At 40.7% G+C, this 25,527-nt stretch overlaps 1 protein-coding gene across 8 annotated transcripts in view; it reads right to left on the bottom strand.

Moving 5' to 3' along the window:
- The window catches only part of ATP10D (ATPase phospholipid transporting 10D (putative)), a 59,108-nt gene extending 45,789 nt beyond the window's left edge, over positions 1–13,319 (bottom strand). For all 8 annotated transcript variants that reach the window (XR_012633548.1, XR_012633547.1, XR_012633549.1 and 5 more), the window contains exons 1-2: positions 13,259–13,319; positions 342–653 (exon numbers count right to left, since the gene is read on the bottom strand). Coding sequence is in view for 3 of the 8 variants with exons in the window: in XM_074904744.1 (XP_074760845.1) it covers positions 342–613 (272 nt within the window). In the remaining 5 variants the exon portion in view is untranslated. The remainder of the gene's footprint in view (positions 1–341; positions 654–13,258) is intronic.
- Positions 13,320–25,527: the final 12,208 nt, after the last annotated feature.

Below are 25,527 nucleotides of genomic sequence, written 5' to 3'. Positions count from 1 at the left end.
AGCAGAAGGAGGATGAAAAACATTGGCAACAGAGAAAGACATGAAGGAAGGAGAGAAATACATTTGAAGGAAATGAGCTGAAAATTCTACTGCAGATTGCTGTGTGGCAGTGCTCCAAAAGCAAGGAACAGAATTAATGTGAATTACACATGGAGAAAAGGATTAGTCAACACTGATAATACTCAAGAGACTTTGGCCAAATAACACAGATCTTTTCTGAAGCGATAGGCAGGTCAGAAGGAAGAATAATTTTTGAATACCTGTCTATATAGTAACACAGACATTTAAATAAAAGGATTCCACTTCAGAAGAATTACCACAAACAAAAAGGAGTTAATTACCTGTGAAATTGTTCAAATAAATTCCGTGGTAAAAAATTCAATAAAGTATATTTAGTAGTCCGTATTTTGTTGTCCATGTAAAGTTTTGATACTTTTTCATACTCTTCCTTAAAGTGTCCCAAACAGGGTATCACTATCCTGTGTTTGCCACTAGTTTTTGATGATTGATAGCACTTGTTACTTGAATTGCTGCTGCTGCTGCTACCTTCTCCACCCTCTGTAGATATCAGTCGCTGCCAACGGTATCGAGCCCATTGGATGGGATCTGCCATTGCGCCTGAAATACTTTATAATCCAAGGAGTGTCCTCTGTCTAGAAACATGTTAAAATACAGAAAGTTACATAGTAATTCTGTAGAGGCTTTTCAACTAAAAAGTCACAGTTACAATTTTGACTAAGCCTAGGAAAAAAGTAGATTCCATATTTTGATTAAAGAAAAACAACTGACAGTTAATAGGTTATGTGAGGTCAGGAAGCTCTGCTTCAAAGGTTGAATTTATCTGAATTTCATTGACCCTTTCAGGATCCTAGAGTCTGATTATGCTGTTTAAAATGCACAGTATTTTTAATAGCACCTCACGTAAGTAGCCTGCTCACCAGTTTCTTGTGCTGTAGTATGGTAAAAAAAGTAGATGAACTGCTAATTCTGCACAGAAGAGCATTCCAGAAGAAATCCTTATCTCAGACACTGCAGTTCTTACTGATGGTTAACAATGTTTATTAAACTCAGGAGCCAACATTATAGCAACAGGCTATTTGAGTACAGCCTTAGACCCAAAGCAAGGAATTGCCAGTGAAAGGCACTATGCAGCTATTGTGAACAAAACCCCCTCTTCCTATAGAATTAGAAACAGATTTGAGAATTTTTACTAGCTGATAGAGGATGAAAAAACTTCATGCCAATGCTTCTTCCCTATTCACCTTGGGTAAGCTCTAGCAACATGCCCAGGAATGTGTTTGCCTAAAGAAAGTCAAAGTTCATAGATACAGGTGATACTCACTTTATCAAACCACCCAGTGCAGTCAGAAAAGGACTTTTTACAAACATAAACCATACTTTAATAGAAGCTCAAAACTTCTGGTTTTTACCATGAGTTTTTTTACTACTTACAATGAGTTTTTACAATTAATAGTTGCTACATTTCTTGAGCTACTTCTTCCATAGAAGAGCTCATCTTATGTTTGTTTAAAACTATAACTTGCATAAGCCCCAAATCACCAGTACAACTACTTCTCGCTGCAGATTACTTTCCTTCCATCTGGTATCTTACTATCTGCACACATTATAGCAAATTTTTTTACTAAATCCTCTTCCTAAATTCCCCCATAAAAACTGCCTCTAAAACTTGCTGTGCCTTTCTAAATGAAATCTCTTTACTACAGACTACCTACAGAGTCATCAAACTAATCCGATTTTGGATTCAATCAGCTCAGACTTCTATTCATGTGGTATTTTTCTCTGACATTGACTGCTCAGATTCCTCCAAAATGTTGCTGTAAAAAGTAATTTTCCAAACTATTGATTTGACACCATTGTATCTTCCCTTATGTATCTTCCTTGATTTTTCCTTTCTTCTATTGCAATTGCAGAAATCGTGAAACATAGACACAATGTCCTCAGCAGGTCCTCTACCAATGAGGTAGTGCTAATATACCTACATCAACCCATTCTGTTCTTAAAAAGAAGATTCTGCAAAAGCCTAGTCCACTGCATCACTACCCTTCAGCTAGAAAGTTTTCCTGTAATCAATAACTGGCCTCTTCCTCTCATCAAATTAAGATGGTACATTTTTGTCTTAGATGTGGATAGTTTTTGACGGTTACAATCTTAATGTCTCAGAAGACTGTTACCACACACATGAAACTCATGTTCCTCTTCAGAAACCCAGAGCTGCATGTGAAGGGAGAAGAAGAACAAAGAGAGAAAAACAAACCTCTACATAGCACCTCCTCCCAGCATTACCCACCAGTTCCCTCATGAATTACTGTTCTCCCAAGGCCCTTCTGTAATGCTTCCTCAGTCAATGTAAGGGACCAGTCTGAGAAAAAGAGACTTTCCTTTCTTCTCAGTGCTAAATCTTGTTGTCCCGGTAACCATCAGACTACCAGAGGCAAGCAAGTGCCAGGCAGGAAGGCAGCTATGTATCAAAGGAACAAGAGCGAGGTTGTGAAGATTTTCCAAAATACATGTCATCCTCTTATTTTCACAGAATATGGCATCTTCATAGCTTGCTCCCTCTAATCCTACTGTCTGTGAGACAGTCCTGAGAGGGACTGCCCTCTGCATAGAGGCTACCATACCATTTTAGTCAGGGTCAGTCTTTCCTCCAGAGATGGAAACTGTCATCTAGAAGCAGCTACTTCACAACAATGAACTACTTTTAAGGTATGGCTTACAGTCAGACATATGAATCTTGATCTGTATACACATGAAAAAGATGCTTAAATTCATTTGCACTGAGCCTGATAACAAGTCTAAAGCTTGGAAGGAAGCCAGGTCTTCAAGAATCTTTAGGGACTGCAGAACATGCTGCTAGTAGAGTCCATACTTGGCTATGCAAAGCTCTTCAACACACCTAGAGCTCCTAAAAACCAAATGAACACTGACCCATCTACACCAGTCAGGACTGATGCAAAGAACAAAGTACTGAAAACTAAAGAATTTAAAAAGCTGACTGGCTGAAAAGACATACTTTCTTCTTCTGTAATCACAAATTTTGGCAGTTCAGCTCTTAAACCCCAAACTTCTTGATTTTGGACAACATCCTTAAGGCTTGGCCATTTTGAAGAAACAACATTCCTCCTTAACTGTCTCTGCTGTGACAAATCGGTAATTTCACAAGCAGATCTTATGCAATGAGGGGCCTTTTTAAATGTTTGCTTTAAATAACAATGTGCTGGATTATCAGGGAGAGTTTTAACATGATTTGTTCTTTGTCCTGTTAAATTTATCGGTCTCTTTCAAGCTTCCATCTTTGGCATGAATTATACAGGGTGTGTCAATTAACTGTACTTTTGATTGAAACAGTAATTCTTTGCCCAAGTGCAGTAAACTAACATAACTCTACATACTGTTACAATGTACAATATCCTTGTAGAAAATGTAAGTAAACACCACAGAATTTTTTAAGATGTCATGAGTCAGTTATTTAAGAGCAGGTTAGATTTGTAGAGAAAATCATGTTTTCATAAAACCATCAAACAAATATCTGACACTAGTGACTTCTGTGACCAGAAGTAGCAGCAAAAGTAAAAACCTCCTAGGGCTAATGCGAATGCAAAGGCTTTAAATGGCAGATCTGTTTACTCTGTGAAAATCATACAGGGGAAAAAAAAAAACCCTATACAGTTAAAACAACTTTAAAAACTTAAGAATTGTATTATCAGTAACATGCAAATAAAGATGGGAAAAGAGAGTTGAGAATCAGAAAAAACAAAAGAAAATACCTGACAAATTTCAAAAGCTCCTAAATTCTAGCTCTTTTTGGTTTTCATAATTTATTGCTTTTTGTAGCATTTGATACCTGGTGACCACTTTAAAAATAAAGTGGGAGGTGGCTGCAAAGAGTACCCGACATTTTAAGGTGACAGCATGTTAAGACAGAATTCCTCACCACTGGATCTGGAGCCAAAGGTTTAAACTGCATATGTTGTGTTACTGAAGAGCAGTCACCCCTCACTGCACATGCATCCCTGACTCCTGACATCACTCCAAAACTTCCGCCCTACCTGTACTCATCCTTCTTAAGAGAAACTGAGCTTAAAAAGGAACAGGAAACATCAGATTCAGTTGTGTGCACAGCGTATTTCTGCCAGTATCCTCAGCATTTTCTTTTAACAACTTTTAAGAAAACTCTGAAGAAGATTGTATGGACAAGAAATAACAAACACAAAACCACAACCACACTACACTAGAAACACCATATGAGAAGTAACAAGTAATCTCCTGTGATCAAAAAGGTGAATCAGGCAATTAACCAGCATCTTAGGGAAAAATGAATCTGGATCTCATACTCTGCTACAACACCCTCTGACTCACCTGGGATTTGACTGAGCTATTATTTAAAACAAAAAAAATAAAAAATTTGCATTTCCATTTTAAAGGAGGATTTATGAGGTTTCACACTTCAGAAATCTCTTTTGCATTTTATCCTCTTTTGAGTATTTTTCTTCTTCTTCCTCATTAAATTTGGATCATAAAGTAAGTAATGAGCACCTTTTCTTTGGTTAGCTAGAAGGAGGTCAAAAGGATTCATCAGCTTCATGACACATATCATAAAAGCTGAATTTCCAAAGATCAAATAAAAGCTGTTTTAAAAATTTTTTTCTAAGAAATTCCTTCTCTTAAGACACAATTTGACCCTCCTATTATGTCATTTTCCATTGTAAATTCTTGCATTCTCCAGTTAATGTGAATTTAAAGTAGTCATACAAAATGGCAGATACAGTGGCAAAAGACCCAACAGATGAGTTACTCAGAAACAGTATTTTTAACAGTTTATTTTTAAAAAATAATTTTATGTTTAAAATAACCCAAGAATAATGTTCACATATTTGAAAACAAGAGCCTAAATGATCATATTCTAAGTTTTGAGGACAGCGTCACACAAGCTAGACTGTTCTCATTGTCATGCTATACACTTAAGTGAACACTACTTGACCTTGCTAAATGGCACTAGCTGATATAGAGGCAATCCAGATATATCTTACATGCAAAAAGGCAAGTTTTTGTAGCAAGCTCACTAATGTCACATGATAGTGATGAAATGTGGAAGGGAATTATCGAACACTGGACATATTATTTGCTTTCTCTCTCTCAGTTCCCTCATGTACTCCGATTTTTTCCTCTCCTTATAAAAGCACTTTGAGATATGGAAAACTAGGACTAGATATGGTTAACATTCAATAGCTGGTTGTCAATTCTTCGTAAAAGCAAGGCACAGCAGTGTCATTTTTACCACAGGACAGATCAACACTGTATACTATCCATGTTTGACCACCCTATATCACAATAAAAAGGCCTTTTAATAACTTTGCTAGTGGTAATGATGAGAAAACCCCTATTTTTAAATGGTCTGCACCCTGAAAGCAGGACCTTTCATTATAAAGCCCAATATAAGCATTCTCCTGTATCTATATTTCATGTCTGTAAGTTTTATTTTCCCATCACTTGCCTTTTATTGTCTCTTGTAAACTCTGTCAGCTTCCAATTCTGTGAAGTATCACCTTCATATCTGCATACAAGCCTTCACTCTTAGCCTTTCTACAGGGAGATGGAGCAGAGACTAAAAATTCCTTAGTTCCAGTTACATTATTTGGTAGCCTTTGGCAAATAACTGGGCAATCACTGACCTCTCCCATCCCAGATTCTTTCTCAAGATTGCCTGCAAAACAGATGTGTAGATAATTTAATCAATGTTTATACTGCTCTGGAACTGCACCTTACTATTATGTTGTGGTCATTTGCTCACATGTCATGTGAATTGCCCTACCATTTACCTGGCTTCCACTGACCACTTCCTCCCTTCTGACAACATTCTCTCTTTCTCTCATCTCCAACTAGTTAGTCCTCGTTCTTCCTTCAGAAAATTCTTTGTTAAATACACCTGGTAAATTACATATTTCACAAGAATGCTCCTCTGACCCTTGGCACATGCATGTGTATGGTGTGTGTTTGTATCCTGTTCTTGCTCAGGCATAGTCTTTGGACACAATGTGCAGCAGGCCTTCTATGTCACCTGGGCCTGTTTCCAGTAGGAAGTAATAAATGGATTCCTGGCAAACAGAAAAGCAATCAATAACATTGCATTATCTTACCTGAAAAATGTCTCCAGTACCTAAAAGAGAAGCAATTCAGACAATGCACCTCTCCAGCAACACCCCTTTTCTTAGTTCCCTATCTGAATATTTCAGGATGTTCTGCAGGTCTGAGGTTCTGGGGGGAACAGATAACAAACAAAGGGGGGAACAGATAACAAACAAAGGGGGGAACAGATAACAAACAAAGGGGGGAACAGAAGATAACAAATGCTAACCCAGATGGAGGTCACACTACACAAAGCTACAGAAGAGCAGATCATCCCTGATTCAGACAAAGTCCCATTTAAACCTCTTGGGAAGTGTTATTGCACAGGCTTGCTAGCACCTATGTCACTACATTACCACTGTAGTACACGATCAGAAGTATACAGGCTAAATGCTAAAAACACCTCCTAATCATCTCTGAAAACTCAGAAGCTATTAGATGATGGAGACGCTTAAGGAAGCCATGGCCTAAAGATTAATTTACACTATGAAGAACAAGTACTTATTTTCTCTTAAGGTTTGCTACTTACTTTGTAACATGCAATTTTACAAGTTCGTAACATGTCTTTGCAAGCCAGTATGAAATCTGCAGAGACACCCTAATATGCTAAATAGATCTGGATAGGAGACTTGTGCTGCCAATTTATGGGACAAACAGCCAAAAACCAGCAGGAATCAAAACTTAAAACTCTAAGAAAAATATGTGGTTATTTGCAACTGCATATTCTGAGTTATATTCATAAAGGAATGCTAAGAACTCTTGGATTAAGAGTGGAAGGCTGATGTTACTATGAAAAGTGAAATGCTATGGCAATGTTTTGCCATGCACCCCTACCTACAAAGTCTGATGTAGCACGGGCAATGCTGAAAACCTGCACGCCTTGAAATGCCTTATCTTGGAAAGGAAATTTCTTGCTTGTGCCAGCAGCAACTCTTCATTACTAAAAAACAATCAGCAGGATGCATTAAAACCCAGGAAGTGTCAAAGCCCTGACACAAGGTCAATCACAAGGGAATTTAATAGTAAACCATACATGCAGTAGTATTGATTAATGTGCTACAGTGTGGGAGCAGTACATGAAAGCAGAAAATCCCTTCCACCTCAGGTAAAGTTATTTAAGATGCCAATCAGATCTTGTACCTAGAGACACAAGTGAACCACACACTACCCAACTTTAGGTTTAAAACTCAGATGAATCATGCATTTCTGCTACAGGTTAACAGTTCAAAATAAAACTGGAGACTGATGGAGAGCTATCATCTGTACAAACCTTTTACATCCTCTTCTCCATTCATCAGAAAAGTTCTGCTTTATGGCCTGTTCTCATGTGCCACATCAGTCTGCCAAAACTGTAGAACAAAACTTTCCAGGTTAAGTCTTAATCTTTTATGACTGTCTTTACTCAAAAGTATAGCTTTAGCTTATGGTCATGCAGCATTTAATCACTGCCGATGCTTTGATAAGCATGAAATTCACAGCAATTTTACAGTAAGACTAAGATATGGGTGTTACGTGTTGGAAACGTGAGAAAAGCAAAGCAGTGAGAGATCTGTAAAGCAGACATATTTTCTTGCCACAGGGTGCCCAGAGCAAGCACAGGATGGGATGGAGGTCAGGTGATTTTTGTTTGTCGTGGTGCCAAGGAGGAATGCAAAGCAGGGTGTGTAGGCTGTGCAGTCCCATCCTTTCACTCCTTTCAAGGACAGATTTATCTCGTGCTCTACCCTAATGATTTTTGCAACATCAAGTCGACCTTGTTCCTCATGCTCCCTTTTTTCTCACAAAAACCAACTGCACCCCTTGTAACAAGTCAGACTTGTTTCTCATCCTCCCCCTTTTCCCACAAAAATCAGCTGTACCCCTGGCACCAAGGGTACTGTGTAGTTACTCAAAAGACAATGACTTGACTACAGTCCCACCCACTCATAGATACTAATATAAATACTACCCCAAGTTTGTACCTAACTTGGAGGGACAATAATCTGACACCAAATCAGAGGGACAGATCGACAGGTTTGTGCTCTTGCACAAACAGAAGGCCCCTACAGGAGGCTCCTACACCTCCTCAGAAGGGACACCTTTTGGTGAGATTTCCTTCAGCTATACCGATGTTTACCTGGGAACTAAGTGTGTGTGTGACTGCAATAATTTTTCTTTTTGTAGTGCTATATAGCCAACCTGCAGACTGTGCATTTATCGTAGGCAATCTTAAAGAATCTGTAGATGTTGCACAAAAATAAACCGTACTATTTGTGAATCTGACGTTTTCTCTTGAATGCAACCAGACCCACACCACATGGGCTGTTCGTGCATCCAGATCAGTCCTACAGTTACGGCGCCAATTGGCACATCTACTAAGAGATAAATCCAGCCGCCCCTAGCCCCTCTAATCTCTGAGGACCAGCTAGAATGTAAGGGGATTCACCTCTTATCAAATTAATTCATCACCTTAAATGCAACAGTGAGCCATGTTAAAAAATTTATACTGGTGTTCATATGATGCAAAAGGATGTGATTTTTTTGTAGTCAGTGTATACTCCCCAAGTTACAGTAAACAGTTTTAAAAGAAATGGATCCATATGAGCAGTATTGCTGGTTTTTAACACTGCTGATTTCTTTAAAGGGCCAAAACTCTGTTGTGTAGACAAAGTCGGCGTTACTCATTGAAATTTATACTGAAAGTACTTGTTACAGCAAGAAACTGTACTTGAGTTCCCAGCATCCTAGGTTAGGTCTCTGACTAGTCCTATTCTTTTGGTTTTCTAAGACACCTACATTATTAGCTCTTCAAGAGTTCCAGAAACTCCCAAGACATCCATACAGGCTTTCAGGTTTAAGGCTCTAGGGTCCTCCAACAGATCTGGGAAAGGAGGTTACACATAGTGTTACAAAAAGACAACTCTGAACCAAAAAAATCCTCCCCAGCTCACTTTAAATGAATATAATAGATTTGATTTTATCTTAAAGGTATTTTTGGTTATTAAACAGACTTCTCTGCCAACAGTGGAAGCCAGAAATGTAGATGATACATGTAGGAACATAACTTGAGCTACTTAATAACTAGATAACTAACAGCAGTTAAGCCACAAAAGTACAGATTTCCATGCAGGTCTTCAAGTACTGTGCAGACTTAGATGGCTCATGTCAAGGCCTGGAGCAGTGAAGCTTCACTATTTTTTAGCCAAACAGATTGAAGCTACCTTAAGCATACTGCAGTCTTACCTACCAAAAGTGTACCTGAAATATGAATAATTTACATGTAACCTTCCGATTTTTAAGAAGCTGAAACAACGCTACAACAGACGTGAGATACCTGCGTATTTCAAACAGATGGTAATGCTACAGCTGACAGCACCTTAACTATCAATGCTGTTGTGTTGAACCAGTGTATTTGTGTTGTACCTTCAGCACAGTTCCTACTTTCTACCAGTAAAGCATCTTCCTCACATGCAGTCCAGCTACAAATGACAGTGCTATTTTAGAACCTAAGCTGTGCGTCACTTTTTTCGCTTGGTATTTTAAGATTTTCAGTGGGAGATCCCTTTGGAGAGGCAGTTCTGAGGGTCAGACTCAAACTACGCAGGTGTCTAGCTTTCATTTCAGCCTCATGAAATCCTTTGTGGCACTTCTATTTATTTTAGCATTGCTTCTTCTGTTCTTGTCTTACTCATCTGCCACTCATTATCTTTTTATTTCTCTTCCAGTACTGTTTATTATATTCAGGTCTAAAATTAGGTTCAGACCTTGCAGACTTCACTTAATACTTCATGACACTGATCTCAACTATTAACTGTCCAACACAGGAATTGTGCATTGCCCCTATACTTGGAGCACACAAATGTATTTTAACTTAATCAATGTGACAGAAGAAATTATGCCAGTATTTATATCCATTTTAAACAGCACACATTGATGCCTTTTGGCTTTATATGGACAAGACAGGGCATTTAAAAGTCATTACAGAAATGACAATGAGGTGTGATACAGGTGGTCATCAGCTACAACACTGTTCAACATAATTCAAGGCAACAGAAAACAATTTTCCAACACTGTGGTGAATTTCTGACAAAACTGACTCTTCTATAACCTCAGGAATACAGGTATTCATCATGAAGCAATAAAACCTGCCTACTATTGGGGATATTTTGACAGGAATAACCTGTGAATCAACTTTATCCACTAGACAGTTTCTGCAACACTACAAAACATGTCTCAAGAGGGTATTTCAGGCCTGAAATAGAGAAGTGTCCTACAGCAATTCAGGGCTCATCTACAAATGTGTATCTCTAAAGGTTTTATTATTAAAAATTAAGCCAAAATATATAGGAGCCTAGAAAAAAATGCAGGAGGTTAAGAATGCTCAAATTCTGGCCCTAGTAAGCTCAAAACTATTGAAGACTCTAAAGAAGCAGTGCTGTGAGTAGTTGAACTGATTTAAAAGCTAACATGAAAGAAGTTGCTCTTGCTTCTCCTACCTCCTGCTCCTTGCTTAGTCCCCTCCTTCATAATTATCAAGAATCACAGAATCATCCAGGTTGGAAATGACTTTGAAGATCATCCAGTCCAACCATTAACCTAATGCTGACAGTTCCCAACTACACCAGATCCCTCAGTGCTATGTCAATCCAACTTTTAAACACCTCCAGGGATGGGGACTCCACCACCTCCCTGAGCAGCCCATTCCAATACCCCTTCTGTAATGAAATGCTTCCTAATATCCAGTCTAAACCTTCCCTGGCACAATTTCAGGCCATTACCTCTTGTCCTATTGCTTACTACTTGGTTAAAGTCTCAACCCCAGCTCTCTGCAACCTCCTTTCAGGTAGCTGTAGAGGGCGATGAGGTCTCCCCTCAGCCTCCTCTTCTCCAGACTAAACACCCCCAGTTCCCTCAGCCGCTCCCCGTACGACCTGTGCTCCAGACCCTGCACCAGCTTCGTTGCCCTTCTCTGGACACGCTCGAGTCATTCAATGTCCTTTTTGTAGTGAGGGGCCCAAAACTGAACACAGGAATCGAGGTGCGGCCTCACCAGTGCCGAGTACAGGGGTAAGATCCCTTCCCTGTCCCTGCTGGCCACGCTATTGCTGACACAAGCCAGGATGCCATTGGCCTTCTTGGCCCCCTGGGCACACTGCTGGCTCCTGTTCAGCCGGCTGTCAATCAACTCCCCCAGGTCCCTCTCTGACTGGCAGCTCTCCAGCCACACCTCCCCAAGCCTGTAGCGCTGCAGGGGGTTGTTGTGGCCCAAGGGCAGCCCCCGGCATTTGGCCTCATTGAAACTCCTACAGTTGGCCTTAGTCCATCACTCCAGCCTGTACAGATCTCCCTGTAGAGCCTCCCTACCCTCGAGCAGATCAACACTCCCACCCAAAACAATCTGGTACTTGCTGAACCTCGTTCAACTCACTGATCTGCAAGACCTTTTACTAACTCAAAGACAATAACATTATTGGATTTCCCGATCTAGCTTACAGCTGTGGAAGTACTCATGTTGACACAGGGTGGTGGGACAGGAATGTCAGAGTTAATGTCTTTGATCACAAATGTAGGGCACCCAGTCCTGATTTTGGTCTAGTCTTTATTGGAAATGTATATGTATCAGCTGTGGCTACTGCCTTTGCAAACCAGATCATCTACAGTAGTGGCAATTAACAAAAGAATGTGATCCTTGTCTGTCAGTCCTTGCTTTTGCCCCTCTAAATGGTAACTGCCCACAGACTAAATGTAAATATTCCATCTAAAATGATGGCTTCAGACCAGCTTTTGGAGCACACATAGGAGTGATGAGAATTCCACTCTGATCTTGGGGAAACCATTTAGTGCTTCTCTGCTGCAACCCATCACTTAGGAAAGCCAGGATAATGACAATTTTGTTCTCTTGGTGAAGATAAATATGTTTTTAAATAAGACGTTTCTCAATACTATGGTCAGACACAAATACCCTATAAGAATTATTTTAGCATTAAAAGAATAGCAATTTTTACATTAAAAGTACATTTTTCTTCAGTAGTTTACTTCTGACAGAACAGTAACTTAATTTTAGGAACTCTGATTTTGCTTTCCCATCCTTGTGAACATTTTTTTCACTACTAAACCCCATAATTATTATTGTGGCCTAATCCTGTAACTGACCGTGTGCACTACACAGCTTTTGTACGTTCCTGAAGCCTCAGGGATTTCCCTGTGACTTCTGCAGACCTAAATCTACTTCCATGCCATACAGCTGTAAAGCAAGTAAAAGCTTACACCGTTTCCCTCAGTCAACACCATGAACTACTAAAATAAAGGCTTTTGTTTCTGGAGTCAAGATCTTAATTACCTTTTCCTTCTGGTCTACTTCCAGAGCAGCTCAATCGATGAGATTAACATACGCTGGGGTGGCCTCGTGCCCAGGGGACACTTAAAACCACAGTAGCACAAGCCGCCCTTTTCTGCTGTCCACGACGGCCGCCTACCCCCGAGCTCCAGCCGCCGAAGGGATGCGAAGCCGACGTCAGGTTTTGCAGGAGGACGTCTCGGCCTCCGCAGCACTTACCCAGCCCAGACCCCTGACGCCCTCAGAATATCACCGCGGTGAGGAAGTCCCGGCTGGGAGGTGAAAACGGACAGGTCGGTCGTGACGGCCTTGCCTTTTCACGCCGAGAACCGACCCTCAGGCTGAGCGCCGGCACCTGCCCGGTAGCACGGCCCAGGCCGCCTGCAGGACTGAGGCACCTCACACGGGGCGTGGAGGGCGGCAACCCCGGCCGACCGGCGGCCTCGCCTCGCGCCCGCCGGGCACCTGGCTGCCGGCGGCTGCCCGCCGAGCCGCGGCCGGCTGCGAGGCCCGCAGGCCGGCAGCCCTGACCCTCGCGTCCGGCCGGCAGCCGCCGGCAGCCCCGTCTTCCTGCCGGCTCGTTTGTTCCCGCGGCCGCGCGGCGACGCGGGTAGCTCCGCCACAGCCTCCTCGCGAATTAGTGCGGGTTCCTCCACGGCCGCTGCTTCCACATTTTCCCCCTGTCAAGGTCTCGGCTCAGGAGCCCGCCCCAGTGTCCTTCCACCCCACCAGCCGCTCGCCCGGCCCCGCAGCCAGGCTGCCTGCCTGTCCCCCCGCCCGGCCCGGCGGGCTTACCGGTGGCACCACGCTCATCCCAGCGTAATGGCCGCGACCCCTCTTGCTCCGTCTCCGCGGCCGCCCCGCCCCGCCGGTGCTGCCCGGCCTCCGCGGCGCCGCCCCGGCCCGCCTCCGCCCCATTTCCTCGGCACCTCTGTGGGTATCTCAGCCTGCCCTCACGGGCCTTTTGCCGCTCTTTTCTTCCCGCCTCTTTCCCGCTCTGGTCTTTCTCCCCTGCGGAGTGACCGAGGCAGGAGCCGCAGGGCCAGGCTGCCGCGGGGGGCCCCTCCGAAAGCGGCCCCGCCGCACACCCCACGGGCCCGGGTGAGGAAGCTTTGCTCGTTGCCGTAGGGGCCAGGCCTTTGGCTGCAGCTTCGGGAGGTGAGGTTCGGTACCGCCAAGCAAACCCTTTCTCCCAGCCAGGGGCAAACCCAGTCCCAAGCCAGCCACATGGGCTGCGTGCAGGCAGACATCAGTCATGCCTAGACATCAGCAGTTTTTCTCCTGCCCTGCTGAAGTGCTGAGTTTTCAAAGTGAGAAATCAAGCGAGCTGCTTTTACAATCTGCATTGACTGCAGCGCTTGCCCATCCAAAGGTTAGTTACCGTTTAAAGGCATTTTTTTTTCCTTCGGGCCTCAGCAGATGGAGGCTGTGGCAGGAGTGCGGCTGTGACAGAACCTGATGCCCTTGACAGCTTGTTGGGGAAATTGACGTTCTTGATGTTTTGCCAAGACAACCTGGCACTGAAGGCAGCAGGGCCTGTCTAAACATCAAGTTTTCTAGCCACTGGGCTAATCAAGGTTACCAAACACTATTTTCTAGGAAGTAAGCCTCTGGCTATTGAGAAACTTATCTTAAAACAAATCACTGCCATGAGGAACCTCAGTGAGTTGTTTCATCAATAGCCCTTCTGAAGCCCCACACTGTCCTTTTTGCTCTTAATGGCCTTCCAGAGCACTCTTGAAGGCTGCCCCTTACAATGAAATCACATGGCCTTTTACACAAAAGTGAGAAAATTCCTACTCCAGGATAATTTTCTTCTGGAAAAAGACTTTAAAAACCCAGAACAAGTTATTTGCGGACCCCTTGGTCCCTACTCAAATGTATCACAGTTACCAGTACTTGTCCAGTATCAACAATGAATCCCTAACAGAGAGCTGGAGGGGCTGTGCAGAGCAGTGGTAGTTAGTTGTGCTCTCCTTCCCATCTGCATGGCATCATTTTCCTCTGTTGTCCTGCATTTTATCATGCCCTACATTCCTGACCACACACGAAAACACTTTGATTACGTTTCAGTGATCAGCAGCTGATGGTCTGTTCTCTGAAGTGCTCATATGGCTAGCAGGAATTTCAAAATATATTGGTGTGTCAGATGGAATAAAAATACATCTAAATGAAGGAAGTCCATTAACTGCTGCCTTGAAAATATGCAGGTTTATTCTTCTGGGCAGGAAAAGATAATGGAGTTCTTATGTTTCTCTGGCAGGATCCGCCACCTCAGGTGCTGTAGGAAAGAGGATGCAATTCTGAGGAGGGCAGAATGGGCAGCTGTAAGACACAAGTGGTAGTAGGCCTGCCAGAAAACAGTTACTTTAATGTTGTTTAATTGGTTAACATATTGATTTATGGGAACTTTCAGGTTAGCACAGGTGTTTGAGAAAGAAGAGAACATCACACAGCTTTTAACAACCTAGCCATCTCTTCTGTAATCACATCGGAGCTGTAAATAATTCATATGCAGAGTCCCACATTTCCCATTCATGTTTTTTCATGCATGTCAGTGCATTCTGTAAGTTTACAACTACAGAAGGCATCACTATTTCCCCTGTTTGCCCAGCAACAACAATTCGCTCAATTAGGCCTGCACATCAGTGCGCTGCAAAAATACCTGACCAAACCCTAAATGAACTATCTTGGCTGCCTTAGTGCAGCACTCTGCAGTTTCATTAGATGTGTTGAAGCAGGGTATATGAGCTGTTCAGAGAGGTAGGTCTGACTGGGTGGGTGGGAGGCTTTACTGGCGCCTGACTCAGCCATTATACATACATGTTTTCACTTTTATCCTTTTGTGCTACTCTCCAGTAGTACAAATGGTCTTGATCCCAAGCACTGAAAGCAAGCATCCAGCATGTCTGAAGTGTATTTAAACTGTCTTCTCCCAAGTATGCTATGGATGAGTAACTATAAAGAAGATAATCACCAGAGATAATGCTTGATTGAGAAATCTCACTGATAGCTTTTCTGTGTGGAGGTAATAACACTGAATGTCATCCACACAAATATATCCCTTTTTTTCCCACAGAGGTCTGCAGTGCCTTTCCTATTAAATCCTGAACAGCCACATGAAAAGGGAAAACTATGGGCACGTGAGAGCCACTGATGACTCCAGCACAGTTGGAGAACTCTCTGGTCTTGTGTTCTTCAGCTCTATCTGTTCATGGCTGCAATAACTCTGCAAGTACGAGCATGAACAGCTCATCCAGCTGTGCTCGTATTGGCACTGGTTGGGTCACATGAAAGAGAGGAGGAACTTACATCATGGCAACTGTCAACTAAACTGTCAACTAAACATGCTGGCAGACTGAAGACTTTCCCATGAAGACCTGGAAGGAGGAGGGAAATTTTGTCATCAAATGCCATCAAACATTTCCCAGAGCACCTCAAGTTAATGAAATGCGAAGAACCTGGGTACAATTCCCCACACATTCCAGTGCCAAATCCACATAAATAGCAGTTGCCAGTGGGGATTTGGGTTTGTAGACATAGATGGTTATCACTACTGCAGTGTAGATGCTCCTGGACCAGCTTAGCATGTACAAGGTGCATTCATATCAGGTCACTGGATGTACCTGAGAGATCTGGTGTGTATTTGCAGTATAAATAGTAACATACTATGACATACACTCTGCTGTAAATATCTTTGAAGATGTGGTAGCCTATTAATCATAATTCATAGCCAGAAAGGGACTTGATTATCACCCAGTAATTTGATCACATTTTTCCTCCTTAGCTCTGCAGTAAACCCAAATAATTGAACCGTCGCAGAGATTTCATCAAAAAACCTTAAATTTTAAATTACAATGAATTATTGTTTACAAGATCATTGGCTAAATGATGTATTTAGAGTCCTAACCAATGTTATACGTGAAAACCCAGTATTTTGCCAGTGGAAATTAAAGCTGACTGTGGTGCATATGCACCAAGGTAGTCTCTTACTACAAGATCCTCAGATATATTTCCTGACGCCAGTCTGACTCATTTTACAGGATATGGATGCATGGTGAATTAGCTGTTTATCTGTTTATCTGTTCTAGTTTGTGTGTGGCTATAACCTTTATTTACCGTACACCATCTAAATCTGTATGGGTTTATTGATTTTCTTGTGAGGAGATTGTGTTCATCACTGGAGTCAGCATTTTATAAATATTCATGAATTTTCCTTCACAGCTCCCTGTGAGACAAGAAGGTATTACTACTTCCATGTTACAAATAAAAAAAATGAAAGCAGGGAGAATAAATGCCACAACATGAAAGTGTTTGCTAGTGATGCTGAGACTACACACTCAGTTTGAAAGATCTAACACTTGTTTTATGTTTTTACAGTGGAAGATATATTCTGTGTACGTTATGTAGATTTTGCAAATCTTGAGAGAGGTAGAGTAGGTATGTAAATATTATCATGGGAACTTTCCTGAAAGGCACCTTCTGGGTCATTGAATCTATTCCCTTGTTATTGCAAGCATGCCATGTAATCTGGCTCATGAACTGACTGAGTTTTAGCTTAAAAGTAATTAGGTGTTTTGCGCATATTACTGTATTAAAAAAACTGTTCCAGATTATGGTTACTGTGAGGGTTAAGAATTTTCTTCTAGCTTCTAAACACAATCTCATACCCATTTGCTCTTATACTAGCAGTGACCACTGTTTTGATGGTTTAAATAGTTCTTTTTGTTCCTGGTGTTTATCCATCCACCTTTGTTTTGCTAAAGTAAACCAGATAAGAATGAATTATATCAAACCAAATGAAGGCTAACTAAACTCTGAATAAAAATATCCAGCCAAAGGTGTAATGCAGTTTAACCAACTCATTCAGACCTTGGTTAATGTTGGATAAATTGCAATGATGTAGCTTGTGTACGCAAGTTTTAAGGGAGTAACTGACTGTAGAATTCATTCATACAATCCTTGTGCTTTGTCTGTGCTTTATACCATTATGTTTAGCCAATTGCAGAACTCCAGGAATCAGGAAGCTTGCATTAGGTCCCAGTTCTGGAGGGCAGTTATTAGCAGTCAGTATCAGTTATTAGTGATGTAGCATTTACTGATACGCCATTCACTGTGGTTTTGCCATTGTGTATTAGGAACTTCCGTCCTGAAAGTCACTAAGATGATAGGACTTGTTCTAGGGATTTTCATTCTGTTGCCCACTCTGCAGAAAGTAACTATCAACTGGAATTTAACAAGGAGTCTGAAAAACTCTCACTTTTAAGGGGTTCTGAATTACCAGGACAAGCAGAAAATCATCTTAAATGAGACACCATCTTACTGCAACTCCTAATGCAGCAGAAATTTACCTCTGATTTTCGCATTAGTACTTTCTACAATAGGGAAGCTGAGTTGGTAATTTATAGTGAGACTCCAGTTTCTACCAATCCAGGTTCACTACCCTGTTGAACTAATATGGGCCCACTGAATAAGAAGAGACAAAACTATAACTAAAGGAACACTATCTAATGCTGCTACTCCTGGGCTGATGGGAAAGTGTGTATGGTAGGAAAGTAGTACTAGTTAAGTGGAATTTCACACAGATGGCTTTGATGTACTTGGATAAATTGCTTTGTCCCTTCTTTTTCTGTTTACTGTGGTGTGGCAATTTCCCATGGCTAATCTTCAGCCTTATCTTATCTACAGCTGTAAACTTATTAGCTTGTTTACACCGCTACAGTTTTACTGTGCATCAGAACACTTTTGATATACACTTATGATATGTACTCATGTCCCTTCCTTTTCATTGTATATATAAGCAAGTTATTTGACTTGATTTTATCGGGTCCACAAAACAACCTTAATTCTTCATTCTTTTAATCAAACAACTATTGACTAATAAAGTGAGCTGAGTCAGTGATATCAAATGAACTATTTAGTAAAAGTTGTGTTTTCTGCTCTCTGCCTGTTAGAAAGGTATTGCCTGGGTTATAATGTTTCTCAAGGTTTTTTTTCTCTTCACTTTTTTCTATCTCATAATTTCTGCTGAACAGATGACTTCAACTTACTAAACAAAATTGTTCACTATTTTAACATAGTTACTAATGTCACAACTATTATATAGATTTCTTGAACAAATAAAAATAATCCATCAGATAGGTGTGAAGATGCCACTGGGACTTGTGATTCTCTCAGGTATTTTCCACAAGGGAAAATCCAAGGCTTTTTTTTCATAAGATGGTTAATCTAATTTTAGGGAACCTAGTATCACATCGAAAGTGTCCACAAGACACCACACTGATAAAAACTTTTTTATGATTCACATGTAGTTAAACTTTTTTAAAGGAGAAACTTTGTCCCAGCAGACTTTATATCTGATCATCTCACCTTCTAGAGCCACTGTAAACCAAGATGAAGTATAGACCAAGACCAAGACAAAGCACAAGTATGGCTTCAGCTAACTTGAAAGAAATGTTACTACATGTGTGTTTCTGGTCCACTTGGGTAGCCCGGTAGATCACAGATCCAAGATTAATTAATGGCCACGGTAAAGACAAGAGAGATTTATACTTTTACAGTATTTGTAGATCAAGTTCAAACTTGCAAGGGAGCCTAGCGTGTACTTGTAACTAGTACTATATGTGACAACATTAGAACAACTGCTCTTTGCTAGGACTTTACATCATATAATGCATTGTAATTAACATATGAAAAAAACATATCCTGTCTTTGAATGAACAATTTATATTTTCTCCTTATTTTCATCCTATAGGTAAAGGAACTATTTAAGGAAAAATAGGAAAATTAACATAACTGTAAATTCTCTATTTTAAGTCACTCAGAATTTCTCCTGATATATTCTCCAAACTGTGACAGGAGGATTTCTTACTACATTCTTTACAGTGGCTTGTGGAAGAACAAGTAGACCATGTTTTTACAGTGCAAACAGAAATGATCTGGAAAGCAGAATTTGCTTCAGAGTAACTCTAAATAAAAGCAAATGTCATCTCAGCTACTTCGATGAAAATTAAGAATATCTCTACTGATGTGATAACATTAAACCATTGCAGATCTGTGTGAGCAAAATACTAATTAAAGCTATTGTCCTCTGCATAATGAAATTAATTATTTCACTATAGAAAACCCTATTTATAAATACATGCATTTTTTTTCCTTATACAAGTCTTGCAGTTGTGCATGAGCCAGAGGGTTTTCAGACTTTTTTTCAGCTAGCTGGTAATGCTTTTAGGTAAATTAGAACATTTTTTTGTACCTAGAAAGAGAGATTATACATAGGCAAGATGATATACAATGGTTTTAATTGGCATGACTCTCTTACTCATCAGTGACTAAGCCATGAGAAAATTGTTTGTCATTGCAAAGAAGTATGCAGTCTGCTTCTCTTCTTTTTGTATCTTTGTTAATTTGAGACTTTCTCATGCTAAAGGAGAATTGCAGTGATATAATTCAAAGCATCATTTGTCCCAGGAGTCATGGAGGTCATGGGTCATGTAGGTTATGCAATTGCAGCAACAGTGTGACAGTTAGCAAGGTTCAAAAAGTTGGTAACTATAAAGAAGTTGTCCAGGACACTTACAACTGCTTCCCAAAATCTACTTTTCAAAACAATACATATATAGTTAGCTTTCTGTGAAGATGTTACCTTCAGATTCTTTTTTCTGGCCTCCTTCTCCTCTGCAATGTATTTCTTCGTATTCCTCATGAACACTACATTTGTTTGATATCATATTGCCATGTGTTTCCTAAGAAAAAAGAATTGCTATCATTCTGGACACACATCTGGCTTGCTGCCATGGTCATACTTTTCTCAAAATACAAAAGAATAATACAAAAGGTTCTTATCAGATATTATTTAAAGTTAACTATGATGGTATAAAGCCACAAACTTAATGGATTCCTACACGACCTGTAGGAACAGTGAGATATTACTATCTTAATTCTGCGGGTGGGGAAACTTAGATGTAAGATGAAGTGAGTAGTAAATAATATAGTGGCAGAGTTGGAATTTCTTCTTTATCCTAGTTCTGTGCTAAGTATGGTAGTCACACTATCTGTCTCAGAAAAGAAAAAAATGGGAACAGATGTTAAATATCGTTCAAGGAACGTTATATGCGTAAAGTGTACTGACTCCATTTTCCTCATCTTGGATTCAGGCATGGATAGACAGAATTTGTTGTTTAATACGAATCTAAGAATGTCTTCAGTGAAGTCTATTCAACTGTTACTTCCCATGAAAATGAGAAAGGCAGAAGTAGGAGGTAGATGTGTAAAGCTGCCCCTTTTATATTATTTAGAGACACCAAAGAAGTCCAGGCATTCTGGCCAACGTGATATGCTGCCAAACTGGATACAGGCTGACAAGACTGAGAAAGACTTGTAAATCCCAAGGCCATTTGCCTTGGGAGCAAGTTGGCTGGATTTACCCTGGGAGGGATTTAGTGGTAAAAGGGCACTGCTGTGCTGAACTTGGCAAAAACCACTCTTAACATGGACATAGTTGTATCGACAAACAGTGCTTTTTTCTTAGTCTGTTAAAATTACCTTCTCTTTCTATGCCCTTGGTTGAGACAGCCTCTGTCAGCAAAATCAGATTTTTGCCAGTGTAACTATTTGACCAACAGCTGTTTTCATTACCTTAAAATATTATGTGATGAAAATAAAATCTATAGTAGCTATCATAGTAGTTCTCAGCTATATTAGCTATAATAAATGCTTGTATGGATAATAATAAATTTCTTGTATGGATGAGGTAAGATGTACCTAGTAGTGCATTTATTATTTTAGGAATACTTTCTCCCCACTGCTATTATGATGTGTTGGTGTAACTTGCTATGCAACATATTCCAGTGTCTACTAATTGTTGTTTACTAATAAGGCTAAGACTCATCATAATCTACCCACATGGAATTTTCTTTTATCTTTTATGATGCCCAAACAATTTTGAAAAGCACCAACACACTATTACCATTCATTATTAATATTAAAATCTTAGGCTTAGAGAAGGGGAGAAATACTTGGTTTATAGTTTTACTGCATCTGCCCTAAAAGTTATTAATTTATTTTCTGTTGTTGTCTTTTTGCATTCCAGCCATTACAATCAGACCTGCACGTGGTGAGTAAAATTCCAGTCCTGGCACACACCTAGTATTCAGTTCACCGAGAACTCTTACGCATGAGAAGAGGGATATAGAAAAATAGAAATGGTAACAGTAGATTTTTTCTTATAAAATGATAGCAATAAATCAGGTGAAAATAAACTCTCTTCCATGTTCCCTGAACACAGGGTAAGAAATAATTGTCCTGAACTGCAGGAAAGGGGAGTTAGAAGAATGTTCATAGAAACTCCTTTTGGGTGGGAGACAAAGGCCTCTCCCTCTCATGTCAAAGAAGCTTGTGCAAAGAAGTGTGTCTTGAGGACAGGAGAGGAAAGGCAAGACATATAGGTCCAGGAATAAGCCTGTGCCTGCTCAGCTGTGGAGAGAAAATGGTGACCAGTGGGACTCAGAGCCCACAGGCCCCTTTACTGACTCCAGTTTGTGTTGAGCTATGGGTCGTTATTTTAGTGGGTATATGGATCAAGCCAAGTACAGGCTCCTTGGCCTATAAAGTAAGTCACTCTTCCTGTCTAAACTATTCCCCTGCCTCTGTCCTACCAAACAGTGGGTGTGATACCAGCTCCTGATCCTTCCACTACCTCAGGCAGGGAGGTGTTGAGATGTATACAGTACAGATATTTAAAAAACCTATGATAATAACTTGTTTGATTTCGAATATTATGTACAAGATTTTTCCCATCTAGTACTTCAAAGTATACTCCGAGAGTCCGGCAATAGCAGTTCCTCCCTGAAAATCCTGGAATGTAGCAGAGCTGTTTTGAATGATCTCTAGTATGTTCTTGTCTATGAAAGGCAGTACACAGTTTGGTATATAATCTGTGTGTCTCTGAGGTGATGTTGAACCATGAGAATGTCCCTTACAGATATTGCTATATCTTTAGTGAGTCTTGTTGGAGAGACAGCACTGCTACAGAAACCAGAGAGGGGATTTTGAAATTTCAGAGTGAGATGTGAAATCAAGAACATTGAAGGAAGTCCCTGTAGTTACATCTCTTTATTGAAAAAAATACAGAGAAAATAGAGACAAGTATAGAGCTGTGGACACAGACTCTATCCACTATGCATGATGTACTATACTTTTCATGTCTCATAGAGTGAATACACAAGTAGCATATTTACAGAATAGGGCGAGGAGGGGGGGGAAGGATAAGAACCAAAATTTGTCATGGTTTTATGTGCTTAAATTTTACAAGTAAAATAATTTAAGAAACTGATTTATCATTCAGGAGAAATTATGATTATAGATTGTGAAGAGCAAATAGCTGATAGAGAATGTTCTGCACATCAGTGTCATGTTGTTTATGCCATCTCACTTACTATGAAATTCACTGGCTAGTCAGTGTAAAAATTAAATGGAGATACATTATTTTCAATCTCCTTCACCTGTAGCATATCACTATGAGCATGTTTATATGTAAGCTTCTACAAAAGCTTTCAAGATTCCTGGTTTAATAAAGTGGTTTATTGACTGATATTCATGTGTCAAGCTGTAGTTTCAGGACCAATTTCATCTGATCTAAGTGTGGGCTGCCAGAGGGGTAGTTTGTCTTCTCCCTTGGTCCCAACAACAAAGTTATCTCCTGTCTTAAGTGGTGCTCTGTTCCAACCTGGCTGAAATCTGAAAACTCGTGAAAAAAAAAAACCCCAAACCTCTGTGCAGAAATAACAACTAGTTTTCAGCCGTATCACTTGCAGTTTCATCCTGCAGCCACAGGTACCCTAGTGCTCATGAAAGGGAGGGAGAAGGGCAGTAGAGCTGTAACAGTGGCTGGGGGACTGATGGGATCTCCCTTTTTCATGGCAACTGACTTTTAGTTCTGCTTAATCTGAGCTGCAACCTCATGTTGCTTCTGCATTTAAAAATCCCATTTACCGTGTTAGCAAAATGAAGAATTATGTATTTACTTCTATTGCCATACCAATTTCATAGTTCCTTGTGGGACAGAATTATACTGATGCTCTGATGTTCTTCCAACTGGATATACTGAGAGCAACGTAAAACACCTTTATTAAGAACCTCTGATTATTAAATTATTTCCCAATGTTTTAACTATTGCCATTCCTCCAAAAACAAGAGCAACAAAAGGATTAATTTAAAAATATGCTTAATTACTGCAGTTTAGGTTGTGGGTTATCTGTAAAAGCAAACAAAACCCTCTATAAATCAGCAGCAATGTGGATAATATAACGTGAAGTTCACTCTGCTTTTTTTTCTCATAAAGCTGCTTCTTTTCTAGCTGTCCTTTCTGTTCTACAAGTTTCCCTCCCTGTCTCTGATTTTGTGGTTATTTGGCAGCTTATGTTCAGAGGGGTGGGGTGTATTATTGCTGCTGTGGTACAGAAGCATGAAAAGCTCTTATTTTTAAGGCCTAAGACCTGATGGCAAATCCAAATGATCCAAGTCCAGACAAACTCTGAACTGCCAAAGGCCAGCTTTGCATGCCCTACTCCTTTGTAGTCGTACACAGGCTTAGAAATGTGGATTTAGCTAACCCATCTCTTGTCTCCTTGTGCAGTCTGACTTTGCTCCTCATATCTCACTAGGCTGAATCCAAATATTATCTTAAACTACACATCTATGAAAAGTGAAACATTATTCTTCAGACCTGAAGAAAATAAGCTGCTTTGAAAGTGTTTACTGGAGATTGTATCAGACAGAATAGTGGTTCCCTGTCCTCTTTTATGTGTTCCTGTCTTTCATATGTTACATATCTTGCATTTGTCACTTATTTGATCCCTTTCAATGGAGCAGGGTATTCATTACTTTCCTCCTTATTCCCCCTAATTTCTTTCTCTCCTTTTCCTGTGCTGTCTCTGGGTCTGTTTTGTTTGGAGCAGAAGCTCCCCCTGCTGCTCTGTTTTGTAGTGTGCAACATTGTACAGCCAAAATAAATTGGATAGGTTTTCATTATCTGACAAAGCAAATTCTAGGGAAATAAGGGCAATTATTATTGAAAATTATACAAAATATTTCATTTGAAATTTCAGCTATTCCTGAATTTAACAGCAGCTTCAAGTAATTCCTCCATAATAAAACTGAATACATTTCCCAGAAGCCTTTGTTAAACATCTAATCTACCAGCAGTAGCAAACTCTGAAACTGGGTGGATCTGAAAGTTTAGTCAGCAAAACATAAAATCGGTCCTTCCCGATCTGTTTCTTCTCCAAAACTCCCCCCCACAACAGTGTTCCTACAAGGCCACATACCTGTCTTTGGAGAAGACGTGCTGCAAACCGACTTAACCAGCTTGGGGTTTTTCACTGACCTTATACCCACCAGTACAGACTTGTAGCTGCTTTCACATCCTTACAACCCAGTGTTACATTTATATAGGCGTAACTCTTCACCTGTGAATTAGCCTAGTGATTTCAGTAAAATAAGGTCTGCCTAGAAGTGTTACCATTTCTGTGCGGTTTTGTGCGTTGCTGGGACTTTTAATTCCTACAGGTTTTCTTGTACAAGTGGTCTGGGCAGTTCTCCTTCTTCACATTCCCATTGAAATCAACTTAAGGCAGGGAAAGGTCACTGCTAATGCTAAAGCCTGTTTCATAAATCTCCTCCACGCTCTGGTGAGCACTGAACTCCACTTCGGCAAAGCAGAAACGACTTGTTCACGGCAAACACTGTACGGGCAGCACAGACTTCCGTAGTTAGTATTTCTCCTAACCTCCTCAATTTCATTTAACGTCAGAAAAGAAGCAGCGCCCGTCATAAGCCTTGAACTTCCTCCTCTGTCACCAGTTGGCCTGCTACGAATGAAAAAGCAAAGCTGCAAAACAGGCAACACGCAAAAATAGCTTGAGTGTTCCTGCATATCAAGGCTCGTAAAGCGCTGCGCTACCAACTGCCCCCGCCGACGAGCGGAGGGCAGCGCACAGCCCCGCGGGCGGCGGGGGCGGGCCCGCGCCCGTGCGCATGCGCGTCACCGCCCGAGGGGAGGGGGA

Source organism: Athene noctua, chromosome 4, assembly GCF_965140245.1.
Source record: "Athene noctua chromosome 4, bAthNoc1.hap1.1, whole genome shotgun sequence".
NCBI lineage: Eukaryota > Metazoa > Chordata > Aves > Strigiformes > Strigidae > Athene > Athene noctua.
This window is presented reverse-complemented; position numbering and strand designations above follow the sequence as displayed.